General features: G+C 43.4%; 2 protein-coding genes across 5 annotated transcripts in view; both read right to left on the bottom strand.

The window, feature by feature from the left end:
- The window catches only part of SLK (STE20 like kinase), a 145,577-nt gene extending 134,198 nt beyond the window's left edge, over positions 1-11,379 (bottom strand). For 2 of the 4 annotated variants that reach the window (XM_068111345.2, XM_068111346.2), the window contains exon 1: positions 10,775-11,379. In XM_068111345.2, the coding sequence (XP_067967446.2) occupies positions 10,775-10,927 (153 nt within the window). In that variant the 5' untranslated portion in view covers positions 10,928-11,379. The remainder of the gene's footprint in view (positions 1-10,774) is intronic. The other 2 variants (XM_068111342.2, XM_068111343.2) reach the window with 1 other exon arrangement.
- A 299-nt stretch (positions 11,380-11,678) lies between these two features.
- The window catches only part of LOC137423816 (uncharacterized), a 107,007-nt gene continuing 102,113 nt past the window's right edge, over positions 11,679-16,572 (bottom strand). The window contains exons 8-9 of the mRNA XM_068111341.2: positions 14,672-14,770; positions 11,679-13,642 (exon numbers count right to left, since the gene is read on the bottom strand). Coding sequence (XP_067967442.2) covers positions 13,559-13,642; positions 14,672-14,770 — 183 coding nt within the window. The 3' untranslated portion in view covers positions 11,679-13,558. The remainder of the gene's footprint in view (positions 13,643-14,671; positions 14,771-16,572) is intronic.

The raw sequence follows: 16,572 nt of genomic DNA, 5'->3' as shown, positions 1-16,572 counted from the left end.
CCCACCCCCATGCACTGCCTCAGGGCCCCGTTTTTTTAAATGCTGTGAACAAACATTGGTACATCATGGGTGTTGAAGGCTGCGGTCAAGCTTCATCAGAATTGCATGTGTAGTTTCTGAGAAGAAAGCAAATACCTATTTTAGGTGGCAACCTCTCCCCCACCCCCATGCACTGCCTCAGGGCCCCGTTTTTTTAAATGCTGTGAACAAACATTGGTACATCATGGGTGTTGAAGGCTGCGGTCAAGCTTCATTAGAATTGAGCGTGTAGTTTCTGAGAAGAAAGGAAAACTTCTTCTGGGGGGCAACCCTCCCATAAACAGCTTTTGACCCCAATTTTTTAAATGCCGGGAACAAACTTTGGTGCATCACGGGCGATGATGGTTGTGGTCAAGTTTCATCGAAATAGTGTTTGTAGTTTCAGAGGAAAAAGCAAATTCCGATTTTGGGGGGGGGGGGGGGGGGGGGGGGGTCAAAATTGGATCCACTTTGAACCCCTGGTAGAGCTCTTAAACCTCTTTTCTTTTTATGCTATGAACAGAACAAAGTTTAGTCACAACATACCAAATATCATTTGTGCCAAGTTTGGTCACAATATCATCATCGATTTCAGAGAAGTTGCAAGTGTTTACGGACTGATGGAGGGACAACGCGACATCGCATAAGCTCCCCCCGGAACTACTTTCCAGGTGAGCTAAAGGTTATGACGAAGTCAACGAAAGGGAGAAAACAGAACCGCACGTTTGAAAGTAACCTGAAAAGATTGTACCACAAACTCGGGAAACAAAAGCAAAACGTGTTAAATCCCCCTAAGAAAGGTACACTTGAAAATTTCTGGAAAGGAATCTATGAGGACCCAAAATAACACAACAAAGAGGCGGATTAGATCCAAAACTTGCAATTAAAAAAACATCTGAAGGAAATTCCTCCACTGATATTTAATGAATAAAAAATAAATAAAACAACGAGCAAAAATGCCAAACTTTAAAAGCCCAGGCCCAGATGGAATTCCAAGCTTCTAGTTACAGCAACTAGATACTCTCCACAATCACTATGCACGAGCATTCAACAAACGTAGCCATGGGGAGGAGACGTTTGATGAGTGGCTCACAGAAGGTAACATCTTTCTCATCCCAAAGTCTGAAGAGACCCAACTACCTCAAGTATTGACCAATAAACTGTCTGCCAACAACATACAAACTCCTAACGGGCATCATCAAGAAATGATATACCATCACAAGAAGGAGGCCTAGATGCAGACTAGAAGGGATGTAAAAGACGATGCTATGGAACAATAGACCACCTCCTAATAAATAAGGTCAAACTCGAAAATTTCAATAAAAAAAAAATAAAAAAATCATCCACAGCATGGATCGACTACAAAACAAAAAAAAATACAAAAAAAAATAGGATAGACTACTGGAAATGCCCCTGGGTGCTCATTGGTAGAATAAAGCAGTATACTACACTGACTAAAGGTATTTGAAACAGTATCATGGTATTTTAAACCAATGTCAATGGTTACTAGAAGACAGGGCAGCATGTTGATCATACTCACGTATTGATCATGTACAATCATACTCACGTATTACTCACATAAGACTTTAAACAAACAAAAAAAATCCGATTTTAGGGGGAACAACTAAAATTAGTGAAACAGTACTCTGATGACATTCAAATGTAATTTGGCCCGATAAGTGTGCCAAGTGCACATTCATACAAGGTAAAACAAAAACGGACAATATAAAAATTGACACAAATACAACAATACAGGAGTTAGACAACGAAGCATCTTACAAATACCTCGGTAGAAGAGGGCCACCAAATGTCACAAACAAATGCACAAAACAAGTACACATACATTCAAAGTACACCACCCCCATGCCAAATAATTAAATATGCTACAGCACGGCATTGCCGGGGCGCCTCCGGCACCCGGCAATACCGCAGTGCAGCTCATAAGAGGCTGCTTTGGTAGGGAGAGGTGTCCGCTAATTCATTGATTAATTGCATAATTAAAATCAATAAAAGATTATCACAAAATATTTTCTTAATCAATTGGCTAATAGCATAACTAAACCACTAGTGCTTCATCCAAAGATGTATCTTTTAGAAATTTCATTAAACAAGTCATTAATAAAAAATTAAATAAATAATTGATTAATCAATAAATAATTAATAAATTAATCAATAAATAATTAATCGATTAAATGTTTAATCAATAAATCAAAAATATCCTTGATCACCACATCACTTGGTCACTGTCATGTCCAAATATTAGCTTCTGAGCTCAAAAGGTGCCTGAAATATTGGCCAAATGAGAAAGAAAATAAATAAATGATAAATAATGAAAATAAATAAATAATAATCATAAAAAAGTAAATTATTAATCAATTCGGTCAGAGAACACATAAACCACCACCATTTCATCAGAATCTGTAACTTAAAAAAAAAACAATTTCGTCATCAATCGAATAATTAAATAATTAATCGATTAATTGATTAATTGATTAATTAATAAATCAAAAATAGCATTTGCAGCCAAATCACCTCGTCATTGGCATGTCCAAATACAGTATCAGCATCCTAACTCAAAAGGTGCCTGAGTTAATGGTCAGAAAAGAAAGGAAATTTGATTAATTAAATAAGTACTTAATTAATCGCTAATAATTAAATAACTCCTCAATTTATTGATTAATCAAAAAACAAAAAATAGCGTTTTTGACAAAGGATTTGCTCACTATTGTGCCAAAACTTCAGCTTCCTAGCTCAAAGGATGGCTGAGATATCGCCCGAACAAACAAACCAGAAAGCAAGAAAACAAGAAAGAAAACAAACAAACAAACAAACAACCAGAGTGAAAACTGAGTACTCCCTTTCAGCGTGCGTCACTGCCGAGTCCCCTTCAGTGCCCGGCAATGACGATTTGCAATGCCTGGAGATGGCATAGGAAAGGTGCGGTGTACAATAAACTGGATATCAAAACAAGACGGCTCCTCACCATATACAAAATGTTTTACAAAAATCATGCATCCCAATAACGTATCTGCTGAGATGAGAATGAGGTCACGGCCTGATGGAGCTCAACCAAGTGCACAGAATGACAACTGTAGGATTGGCGGATACACAAAAAGTACAACAGACTACTGAATCCAATTTGTAAGCAAACATGAAGACAACAAACTAGAGAAGGTATCTCTAAAACACCAACAAAAAAAATTCCAAAGACAGGTGTGAATGGAAGATATCACACAAGAAACCGAAACAATGAGTGCAGCCCCAACAATTGCAAAAAAAAGAAGAAAGAAAAATATAAAACGAAATATCAACAAATATACACTGATAACTGGCAAAATGAGAAAAGAGCAGGAAGGCATGAAAAAGAAAAAAAAGTTGGACAGATTGTGAGTAGACAAAGAAGGCTCTTTGGAATGCCGAAGAATAGATCAGCTCAACTGAGAGGGAGAATGAATCATAATTATAAATGCCCAAGATAGTCAGGTTCACTATGTCAATAAATTATATTTCGTTCAGAATCATGGTAGATTAGCAAACCTATACATTTTTGGAAAGGTTATAGCATAAGGAAACTAAAAATCAATGTTTACATTTGGAGAGATACCTGTATGGCGGCCATTTTGGATTTTCAAAATGGCCACTGTAAAATACATATTTTGTTCTATTTCTGCCTCTAATTACCCTAAAAACTTTTTAAAATATACTAAACCTATATTTTCAGGGACAAGGAATCCAATGAAAGTATCAAATTAGTGCTATGGGGAATGGTAAGACACGAATCAAAGGTTTTGAATTGCAAAATACTGTCTTTATATTCGCGATAAGTTGCATAATCAAATACATGTTATCATTTTGTACAGGCAGTTAATAACATCAAAATGTGTCACAATAATTCATATCACCAAACATACACAGGCAGTCAGCAAAATCATATATACACATGCAGTCAGTATAACTTCACATCTACACAGGCAGTCAATGACAAAATATACACAGGCAGTCAATGACATCAAACATACACGATTACAGAATATGCCATTTAGAGTTCGTCATCACCGTCCTGTGTGTCGTATCCGACAATATAGTCCGCATCGTTTTCACAGTCCGTTCCACACAAGCAAAGGTCGGTCAAATTGGTTGGCAAATCGAATTGGTCGAATGGTCGATCGAATCAAATTCGATGAATCGAATCGAATCGATCGAATTGGTCGAATGGTCGATCGAAGCGATTGGTCGATTGGTCGAATGGAATTGGTCGATTGGTCGAATTGGTCGAATCGAATTGGTCGGAATTGGCAAATGTAAACATCGATTTTCAGATTTTCCATGTAATAACGTTTCCAAAAATGTATAGGTTTGCTAATCTACCATGATTTTGAACGAAAAAACATAGTGAACCTGACTAAGACCAAGGACACGACATCAATGGCTTCAAGAAAATGGCAGGACTGAGTAAAACAGACAAGTGTAGGTTCTACAAGCTAGAAACAGAAAGAATGAATGTAAAAAAAACTCATGTCAGAGCAGATGTACACCCAAAGGCACAACAAAGTATGCCGAGTAATCCACTGGGACATCTGCAAAAGTCTCAATATCCTAGTTTCAGAAAACTTTTTTTTTTTTTTTTGTATACTGAATCGAGGCTCATGAAAGAGCTAACATTTATTTCACAAACAAATCAACCAGACAAACAAAATATATAAAAAGAGGGAGCGGAAGACAAGATGGGGAGAGAAGGGGAAGCACACAACCACAACATTTGAGAGCAGGGAGAAGTGTGGGAGGGGGAGGGTGGGGGGAGGAGGCGTGGGAATGGGGGGTGGGGGGAGGAGAGGTATAAAACACAAGGAGGTAAACACACACACACAAACACATACACACTTGTAGAAACATGAACCGAAAGCAATCAATGAAAACAATCAAGTAATCCTCACATATGACCTGATGATCCCATCGAGCATGAACAGAGAAAACAAAACACTGCGACGGGATATAGTACTGAGGTACAAAGAAGAAAATAAGACATTGCTAATTGAGGTGTCAGTCCCCAGCGATATTGACCTAAATAACAGAGAAATCAAGAAAATGACCAAATACCAAGCACTCAAAACTGAAGTGAAAAGATGCTGGAAGCTGAAGAGCACCAAAATTGTACCAGTGATTATTGGAGTAACGGGCATGACGAAAAATAACCATACAGGTAACTTTAAAACCATCCCTAGGAATTTTACAACAAACAAACTGCAGTTGGAAGCCGTCTGAGTCTCGGTGACAATCCTAAAAAGAGCGATCAAAACAAAACTTTGAGAATAACAAAACTTCACAAACTGGTCCATGAATCATGATCCCTTACTGAAACTGAATTGGATAGTTTGAGACCTGGGAGGACTCCGTTCCACCTTCTGAAACCCGCAAATGGAGATAACACAAACACACAAACACAGACACAGAGACACACACACACAGAGACAGAGACAGAAACACGCACACAGAGAGAGAGACACGCACACAGAGAGAGAGACACGCACACAGAGAGAGAGACACGCACACAGAGAGAGAGACACGCACACAGAGAGAGAGACACGCACACAGAGAGAGAGACACGCACACAGAGAGAGAGACACGCACACAGAGAGAGAGACACGCACACAGAGAGAGAGACACGCACACAGAGAGAGAGACACGCACACAGAGAGAGAGACACGCACACAGAGAGAGAGACACGCACACAGAGAGAGAGACACGCACACAGAGAGAGAGACACGCACACAGAGAGAGAGACACGCACACAGAGAGAGAGACACGCACACAGAGAGAGAGACACGCACACAGAGAGAGAGACACGCACACAGAGAGAGAGACACGCACACAGAGAGAGAGACACGCACACAGAGAGAGAGACACGCACACAGAGAGAGAGACACGCACACAGAGAGAGAGACACGCACACAGAGAGAGAGACACGCACACAGAGAGAGAGACACGCACACAGAGAGAGAGACACGCACACAGAGAGAGAGACACGCACACAGAGAGAGAGACACGCACACAGAGAGAGAGACACGCACACAGAGAGAGAGACACGCACACAGAGAGAGAGACACGCACACAGAGAGAGAGACACGCACACAGAGAGAGAGACACGCACACAGAGAGAGAGACACGCACACAGAGAGAGAGACACGCACACAGAGAGAGAGACACGCACACAGAGAGAGAGACACGCACACAGAGAGAGAGACACGCACACAGAGAGAGAGACACGCACACAGAGAGAGAGACACGCACACAGAGAGAGAGACACGCACACAGAGAGAGAGACACGCACACAGAGAGAGAGACACGCACACAGAGAGAGAGACACGCACACAGAGAGAGAGACACGCACACAGAGAGAGAGACACGCACACAGAGAGAGAGACACGCACACAGAGAGAGAGACACGCACACAGAGAGAGAGACACGCACACAGAGAGAGAGACACGCACACAGAGAGAGAGACACGCACACAGAGAGAGAGACACGCACACAGAGAGAGAGACACGCACACAGAGAGAGAGACACGCACACAGAGAGAGAGACACGCACACAGAGAGAGAGACACGCACACAGAGAGAGAGACACGCACACAGAGAGAGAGACACGCACACAGAGAGAGAGACACGCACACAGAGAGAGAGACACGCACACAGAGAGAGAGACACGCACACAGAGAGAGAGACACGCACACAGAGAGAGAGACACGCACACAGAGAGAGAGACACGCACACAGAGAGAGAGAGACACGCACACAGAGAGAGAGAGACACGCACACAGAGAGAGAGAGACACGCACACAGAGAGAGAGAGACACGCACACAGAGAGAGAGAGACACGCACACAGAGAGAGAGAGACACGCACACAGAGAGAGAGAGACACGCACACAGAGAGAGAGAGACACGCACACAGAGAGAGAGAGACACGCACACAGAGAGAGAGAGACACGCACACAGAGAGAGAGAGACACGCACACAGAGAGAGAGAGACACGCACACAGAGAGAGAGAGACACGCACACAGAGAGAGAGAGACACGCACACAGAGAGAGAGAGACACGCACACAGAGAGAGAGAGACACGCACACAGAGAGAGAGAGACACGCACACAGAGAGAGAGAGACACGCACACAGAGAGAGAGAGACACGCACACAGAGAGAGAGAGACACGCACACAGAGAGAGAGAGACACGCACACAGAGAGAGAGAGACACGCACACAGAGAGAGAGAGACACGCACACAGAGAGAGAGAGACACGCACACAGAGAGAGAGAGACACGCACACAGAGAGAGAGAGACACGCACACAGAGAGAGAGAGACACGCACACAGAGAGAGAGAGACACGCACACAGAGAGAGAGAGACACGCACACAGAGAGAGAGAGACACGCACACAGAGAGAGAGAGACACGCACACAGAGAGAGAGAGACACGCACACAGAGAGAGAGACACGCACACAGAGAGAGAGACACGCACACAGAGAGAGAGACACGCACACAGAGAGAGAGACACGCACACAGAGAGAGAGACACGCACACAGAGAGAGAGACACGCACACAGAGAGAGAGACACGCACACAGAGAGAGAGACACGCACACAGAGAGAGAGACACGCACACAGAGAGAGAGACACGCACACAGAGAGAGAGACACGCACACAGAGAGAGAGACACGCACACAGAGAGAGAGACACGCACACAGAGAGAGAGACACGCACACAGAGAGAGAGACACGCACACAGAGAGAGAGACACGCACACAGAGAGAGAGACACGCACACAGAGAGAGAGACACGCACACAGAGAGAGAGACACGCACACAGAGAGAGAGACACGCACACAGAGAGAGAGACACGCACACAGAGAGAGAGACACGCACACAGAGAGAGAGACACGCACACAGAGAGAGAGACACGCACACAGAGAGAGAGACACGCACACAGAGAGAGAGACACGCACACAGAGAGAGAGACACGCACACAGAGAGAGAGACACGCACACAGAGAGAGAGACACGCACACAGAGAGAGAGACACGCACACAGAGAGAGAGACACGCACACAGAGAGAGAGACACGCACACAGAGAGAGAGACACGCACACAGAGAGAGAGACACGCACACAGAGAGAGAGACACGCACACAGAGAGAGACACGCACACAGAGAGAGAGACACGCACACAGAGAGAGAGACACGCACACAGAGAGAGAGACACGCACACAGAGAGAGAGACACGCACACAGAGAGAGAGACACGCACACAGAGAGAGAGACACGCACACAGAGAGAGAGACACGCACACAGAGAGAGAGACACGCACACAGAGAGAGAGACACGCACACAGAGAGAGACACGCACACAGAGAGAGACACGCACACAGAGAGAGACACGCACACACAGAGAGACACGCACACACAGAGACAGACACAGACACAGACACAGACACAGACACAGACACAGACACAGACACAGACACAGACACAGACACAGACACAGACACAGACACACACACACACACACACACACACACACACACACACACACACACACACACACACACACATTAATAGCAGTTTCACCATTAAATGTCTTAGTCCACGAGACAGGAGACAATCACGAGGACATTTCCACACAAGGAAACCGAGAACTGGAAGGCTTGTTTGTATATACAACTACAAGTAAACAAATCAAAGGGAAACCCATAACAGTCAGTCACACGATGATGATGATGATGATGATTACAATGACAACATGAAGAAGATGATAATGATGATGATGACGACAACGACGACGACGAAGAAGATGATAATGATGACGACGATGACAAGGTTGATGATTATAATGATAACGATGCTGCTATAATGACGATAATGATGACAACGATGATAATAATGACGATGATGCTGAAAATTACGCTGATAACGCTGCTGCTGATAACGATGATAATGATAACGATGATAATGACGATAACGATGATGATAACGACGATGATGCTGCTGACAACAATGATAATGAAACGATGATAATGACAATGATAACGATGCTGCTGAGGATAACGATGATAATGACGATAACGATGATGATAACGATGCTGACAATTACGATGATAACAATGCTGGTGATAACGATGATAATGATGATAACGATGATGACGACGATGCTGACAATTACGATGATAATGATGCTACTGATAATGATAACGATGATAATGACGATGATGCTGACAATTACGATGACAATGATGCTACTGATGATAACGATGATAAAGCTGACAATTACGATGATAACGATGCTGCCAATAACGATAATGATGATAACGATGATGATAATGACGATGATGATGACAATTACGATGATAACGATGCTGCCGATAACGAGGATAATGATGATAACGATGATAATGACGATGATGATAACAATTACGATGATAACTATGCAGCCGATAACGATAATGACGATAACGATGATGATAATTACGCTGATGCTGACAATTACGATGATAATGCTGCCGATAACGATGATAATGCTGAAAATTACGATAACGATGCTGCTGATAACGATGATGACAATAACGATGATAATGACGATGGTGCTAACAATTACGATGATAACGATGATAATGACGATAACGATGATGATAATGACGATGGACAATTATGATGATAACGACAATGACGATAACGATGATAATAATAATGATGATGACAATGATGATAATGATACTGATAACAATGAATAAAGACAATTATACCGATAATGATGCTGATAATGATGAATGATAATGATAATAATAACAATAACAAAGATGGTGATACAGATAACGATTAATGATAATGATAATAATAACAATAACAAAGATGGTGATACAGATAACGATGAATGATAATGATGATAATAATAACAATGATAACAAAGATGGTGATACAGATAACGATGAATGATAATGATGATAATAATAACGATGACAAAGATGGTGATACAGATAACGATTAATGATAATGATAATAATAACAATAACAAAGATGGTGATACAGATAAGGATGAATGATATTGATGATAATAATAACAATGATAACAAATATGGTGATACAGATAACGATGAATGATAATGATGATAATAATAACAATGATAACAAAGATGGTGATACAGATAACGATGAATGATAATGATGATAATAATAACAATGATAAAGATGGTGATACAGATAACGATTAATGATAATGATAATATAATAATAACAATGATAAAGATGGTGATACAGATAACGATGAATGATAATGATGATAATAATAACAATGATAACAAATATCGTGATACAGATAACGATTAATGATAATGATAATAATAATAACAATAACAAAGATGGTGATACAGATAAGGATGAATGATATTGATGATAATAATAACAATGATAACAAAGATGGTGATACAGATAACGATTAATGATAATGATAATAATAATAACAATGATAAAGATGGTGATACAGATAAGGATGAATGATATTGATGATAATAATAACAATGATAACAAAGATGGTGATACAGATAACGATTAATGATAATGATAATAATAACAATGATAAAGATGGTGATACAGATAACGATGAATGTTAACGATTAATGATAACGATGATAATGACAATGATGACAATGACGATACTGATAACGATGATAATAATAATGATAACGATGTAAACCATCTTTTTCTCATAACCTCGAGCACACCTTGTAGACCTTCCCGAAAGCTCCATCGCCCAACTCTCCCAGAATGTCCCACCAGTCCTGGGGATTCACGTCGCGCTTCACGTGCTCGTGCTGCTTCGCCCTCTTCTTATCAGGGCCCAGCTTGAAGAACTTGAGGAAGTTGAGGAAAGACATTGCTCTTGGAGTCCTGTCCGTTCGTGGAACCTCTTGTCGATCTCCCCGATCAGGCTGACCGCCAATTACCCGGGTAGCGCAGAAACTTGAACCCGCCCCCAGTCACGCACCGGTTCCGCCGAGCACCTCAACAAATCGGATGCTGCATAGCGAGACCGAAGGTGCTGGCTAGACCCAAGGTGTCGTCATGACGGCAATATTGGGATTGCCGGCGATATAACCGGCTCTGGCTCACGAGTCACGGTGCCGACGTTTCCTTCTCTCTCGATCCCCGCCCGCGCCTTTCCGGCCTCACGACCAAGCGGATCGGCGACGGCAGAACACCCGCTACAAATTGGTCAAACAGCCGAGTATGAGCAAGAGAAGCCTGATGAATAATCAATAATGGAGGGTGGGAGAGAGCGGAAAGCGGACCGACACAAACCGTTGTTTGATGACGCACCGCTGACGTCATGGCATTTTAGCAAGCGGATACGATGCACATAAAAACCATTTGACACGTTAACGTGTGCTGACACTTTTATCTTGAATCTACTTCATAATTCGCGACGTTTATACACTTAATTTACGCGTGAAATGCTCAAGGTCGATCCACGGCCACGCGTAACGCCTCATTACGAGGTGACGGCATGTTAACGTGATGTCGTCATCGCGTACGTGCGTGGGCTTCCCACGGAACCGTCGAGGCGTTTTCAAGCTATTTAAAAGAGTTAGTTCGAGCAACCAACGCAATCAAGGCCGCAGTAGTTTTGTCTTGTGTGCACGCTTTATTCGTATAACTTTCCAGAAGAAACAGCAATGAGGGTCGGGGACGAGGTGACGGCCGGTTAACGTGATGTCGTCATCGCGTACGTGCGTGGGCTTCCCACGGACCGTCGAGGCGTTTTCAAGCTATTTAAAAGAGTAAGTTCGAGGAACCAACGCAATCAGGGCCGCAGTCGTTTTGTCTTGTGTCCACGCTTTATGCTTTATTCGTGTAACTTTCCAGAAGAAACAGCAATGAGGGTCGGGGACAAGGAAGGACAAAAGGAAAAACGTCTCACACAAGCGGAAAGTCGAGTCGTGTCCGATGTATTATATTTATATGAAATAAGTTAGTTATCAAACAAAGAGGCGTAATTAAATAAGTCAACAGATACAGTGCACATAATAAAAACATTGTGAGCTTCGTGTAACTGCTATCTCATCTACAATACAAGCACTAAGGCCTCACAGCACAGCATATAATTTAATAATACATATGAATGTCATTCCAAAATGTTGGAATAACGGAATCGGACTCCTATAATCATTAATAAATAAGGGCCGAACGGGTTTCCCTACGTTGTGATATTAACATAGCAAGAAAAGAGAGACAAGAGACAGCGTTCCGGAAGTACACAGAGAAAACTCCTCTCGGCCACCTCAGATTCGTTACATCATGGGATCAAGTCAAAGGGACGACGTACACTACTCACAATAAGTTCGGGATATTGGCAGGTTCTCCGGTGTGGTTGGTTTTGTGTATTAGTTATGTTGGAAAAAGTTGTTGGTCCTAATTCTATGGTTATTAATGAGTGTGAAAAACACAGCATTCTTGATTTCAATACCCTAACCGGGTCCCTAACCCCTATAAAAAAAAATAAACTCACTCCCACAATATTCCTAACTTATTGTGAGTAGTGTATGTCAGCTGTGGTTATCGGATCAAACCAAGGGAACGACATATGGCCGCTTTGGTTGTAGGATCAAAATCAAGGGGACGACATATGGCCGTTTTGGTTATAGGATCAAGTCATGGGGACAACATATGGCCACTTTGGTTGTAGGATCAAATCAAGGGGAAGACATATGGCCGCTTTGGTTATAGGATCAAAATCAAGGGGACGACATATGGCCGCTTTGATTTATAGGATCAAATCAAGGGGATGACATATGGCCGCTTTGGTTGTAGGATCAAATCAAGGGTATGACATTTGGCTGCTTTGGTTGTAGGATCAAATCAAGGGGACGACATATGGCCGCTTTGATTATAGGATCAAATCAAGGGGGTGACATATGGCCGCTTTGATTATAGTATCAAGTCAAGGGGACGACATATGGCCGCTTTTGTTATAGGATCAAGTGAAGGGGACGACATATGGCTGCTTTGGTTATAGGATCAAGTGATGGAGTTGACATATGGCTGCTTTGGTTATAGGATCAAGTGAAGGGGAGGACATATGGCTGCTTTGATTATAGGATCAAATCAAGGGGACGACATATAGCAACTTTGGTTATAGGATCAAGTGAAGGGGACGACATATGGCCGCTTTGATTATAGGATCAAATCAAGGGGATGACATATGGCTGCTGTGGTTATAGGATCAAATCAAGAGGATGACATATGGCCGCTTTGGTTGTAGGATCAAATCAAGAGGATGACATATGGCCACTTTGGTTAAAGTATCAAGTCAAGGGGACGACATATGGCTGCTTTGGTGGAATGACGTCCATTAGATTGGCCACAAAGCCTCGGTCGGTCGTTGCCTGAGACCTCTTATAAAGCATCACAAATTCATCGTCCTCCATTTCTTCAGCTGCTCGTCCCTCCATGGCGTCCATGCCTCTGTCTGCCTTGCCACCGACTCCTTCAGGCACACAAGACGTCTCTCAGCCGCTGGAGGCTTCACGCTCAAATACCCCACGACGCTCTCCGTCCCACTTCCGCACCAGATCCAGCGGTGTCTTATTAGCCTGCAATCATAACCAGGGATGACAAGGAATCCGTTTATTTATTGCTCATATCTGGGTCCAATCCTCCATGGGAAATAGGAATTTTCGCTACGTATCGTAAATAATACAAGAAATAACAATAAGAAACTAGAAAGCCACTCAGTAGAGCGCATACTCCCGCCGTGGGTCAAGTTGGAGCCTTATCTTCCAATGGTAAAAAATCCTTCAAAAAATTCCTCGATCCGGAATAATATCCTGAGCTTCACCAAAAACTAATCAATTCTTCCTTATCCCAAGGTCAATCATCCCACCAACTTTCATCCAAATCCGTTCGGAACTTTTCCAGATATCTTGTTCACAACACACGAACACACACACACGGACAGACACGAGTGAATGCGTTACTCCCTGGCGGGAGTAATAAATGTCTTGATGTCCTTTAACTTACCAGTTGGGATATGGTATGCTGGGTAATGTCTTTGTCAAGATTTTTCATTAAACTCAAACATTGGAGAATTCAGAATCGATGCAAAGTCCCTGCTTAATCCATAAACCCAGGATAGGCCTTAAAGCCTGATTGGGGTCTCAGGTTTGCACTGATCCTGATGGATACCCCGACGAGGATAAGACCAATAGGTCGGTAGACTTGAGACGCTTGTTGGGTCCGTTTGTGCTGATGTTTTGTTGAATTCATTCGCGTTAACACTTCCTCTGGTAGTCCAGCGAAGAGGCTGCTCTGCCGTCCAAAATGCAAGTTGGCAATAGTCATGTTTCCATTGTTGTGCTGCAACTGTTGGCCATATTGTCACACAATGCTGGACTAATTGACCACTTCGTGCTTGTTGCTGTTATGCATAGTTATGTAGGCCCTCCATCATTACATTTCCGGTAAATTAAGTCTCTGTCTAGTTTAGGACTTGTTAAGTCTTAAATTCTTATTCTGCTAAAACAAGGAGTCACATTCAAGTCAAAAGGTTGCAGTATCAAGGCCCACTAGTGCAATATTCCAGGGTTTGCTGTAAAAAAAAAAAAGAAGCACATGAGGCTTACGCAGTTTTTTATCTGCAGGTCAGCTCCGTGCAGGATGAGTTGTCGAACAAGCTTGTATCTTCCGAGCCTGACCGCATCGTGTAGCGCCGTGTCTCCTTCCTGCCAGGGCACAACATGCAGGATGGCATGAGAGTGTGAAACTGCTTGAGGGGCCCAAATAATGCTATTCTGCACACTCAGAATGTGGATGGCCCCAAAATGAAAATTACATTCAACAAGACTCTACCACATACTTCAAAAAGAACAACAAGATAGCAAGGTGCTATCCTAATAGTCTCCGAGCTGTCTGGCCAAGTTAACATGTATGGCAAAGATACTACTTTTCCTTTCATAAGAGTAGGCTTTGTGCATATATGTGTATATATATATATATTGTTACGGATCTAGATCGTCGGCTCTCCCCTTATCAAGGGGGGGGGGGGGAGGGGGTTAATCCCCTTGTCCTTTTATCTTGCCGACGCGAGCCCTGGAAGTTATAACGTCCTTCCCGGCGCGGCGTTAGGTAGGGTTTGTTAGGCCTAGGGTTTCACTACTACCTAATTACTAACGCCGACCGGAAACGAGGGAATAACTCCCGCTCGAACCACGGATATGATGGAATATGCCGAGCAGATAGCAATCCGCGATCCGAGCTGTTAACAGGTGACTAGACCCGGTTATAGCGGTTGCGATTGTGCCACGCTTACCCAATGGGAGAAAAGACTGATGCGATCGGATGGAGAGGAAACCAAGAAAATAGGAAGAACAAAGCAATTTATTAACAATGTACAAGAAGGAGAAGAGGAAACGAAAGAAGGGAATGTACAAGGATAGAAAGAGGAAGAAGAAGCACACAGGGCAGCCTTAAACACTCTTATCTTATTCCCTGGACAAACGGGCCCGTCTCTCATACAGACACTCACATGGGGATTTTCGATGGTTGATGGTCACCAGCGCGTCCAGGCTACAACCCGGCTCAAGTCCAGGCTCCGGTCCAGCGGACGAAACCCGGCAGGCAGCTCTTCAGTGTAACGCGAACGGACAATTATATCATGGGGGGAAGGCTGGTGTCCTATCGGCGTACATAATAGTTGCACACTCGCGCCAAATGCCCCCTCTCCAAGGTCCTGCTTTGAGCTCCCAATGCCAACGAGCCCTCTCTGATCAAGCGCATGTACCCACGAGTTCGTTGTAATGTGCGCTCTCTCAATACGTCCTGTCAACACCAATCTTTCAACGAGTCCTCTCAAGGCGAGCTCTTCTTCTTCAGTCCTTCTCAATTCAAGCTTTCGCTGTAAGTCCTCGCTGGTAAGTCCTCTTTCACAGCGCGCTTCCTTACTGTCCTCTTTAATGAGCGCCGCTGCATAAGTCCTCTGGTAAGTCATCTATCAAGCGCATTAGTCCTTTCAATGCGCTCTCTCCCAATAAGTCCTGTGAAAGGGCTTTGCGTTCGCGCTTTTATAACTCAAGCAAGCGATCGCTCCGCCAGCCCAAAAGCCATGCCTGTCGGCGATGTCACTTCAGCCCTGGTTGGCTGGTTATCGTGGCCACACCTTCTTCCTGGCACTCCGCCCCCTTTTTCCGGGCCTCACCTCGTGGCTTATGGCGGCGTTGAGCAAGTTCACAGGCAGCGAAGGCTGCTGCTGCTGGCCGAGGAGTGTACCAAATTGGGAGGGCCATGGGGCACAGACAGGAGGGCGTGCTTAATGGCGTCGCTTGGAGAGGGAGGCTGGCAAAATGATTGGAATGGGGCCTACTCCTTATTTGATTGACACAACGCAGATTCAACTATTGGAAACATGGTCTTATCTATACACATACTAATGAAATAACTGAAGTCCTATGGTGACCTACGTGTTGCTTGTGGCCTATCTATGGGGTGCTACCTTTAACCCTTTAATGATGTCATATTTACACAAGTG

This window comes from Myxine glutinosa, chromosome 3, assembly GCF_964187855.1.
Source record: "Myxine glutinosa chromosome 3, kmMyxGlut1.1, whole genome shotgun sequence".
Classification (NCBI taxonomy): Eukaryota; Metazoa; Chordata; class Myxini; order Myxiniformes; family Myxinidae; genus Myxine; species Myxine glutinosa.
This window is presented reverse-complemented; position numbering and strand designations above follow the sequence as displayed.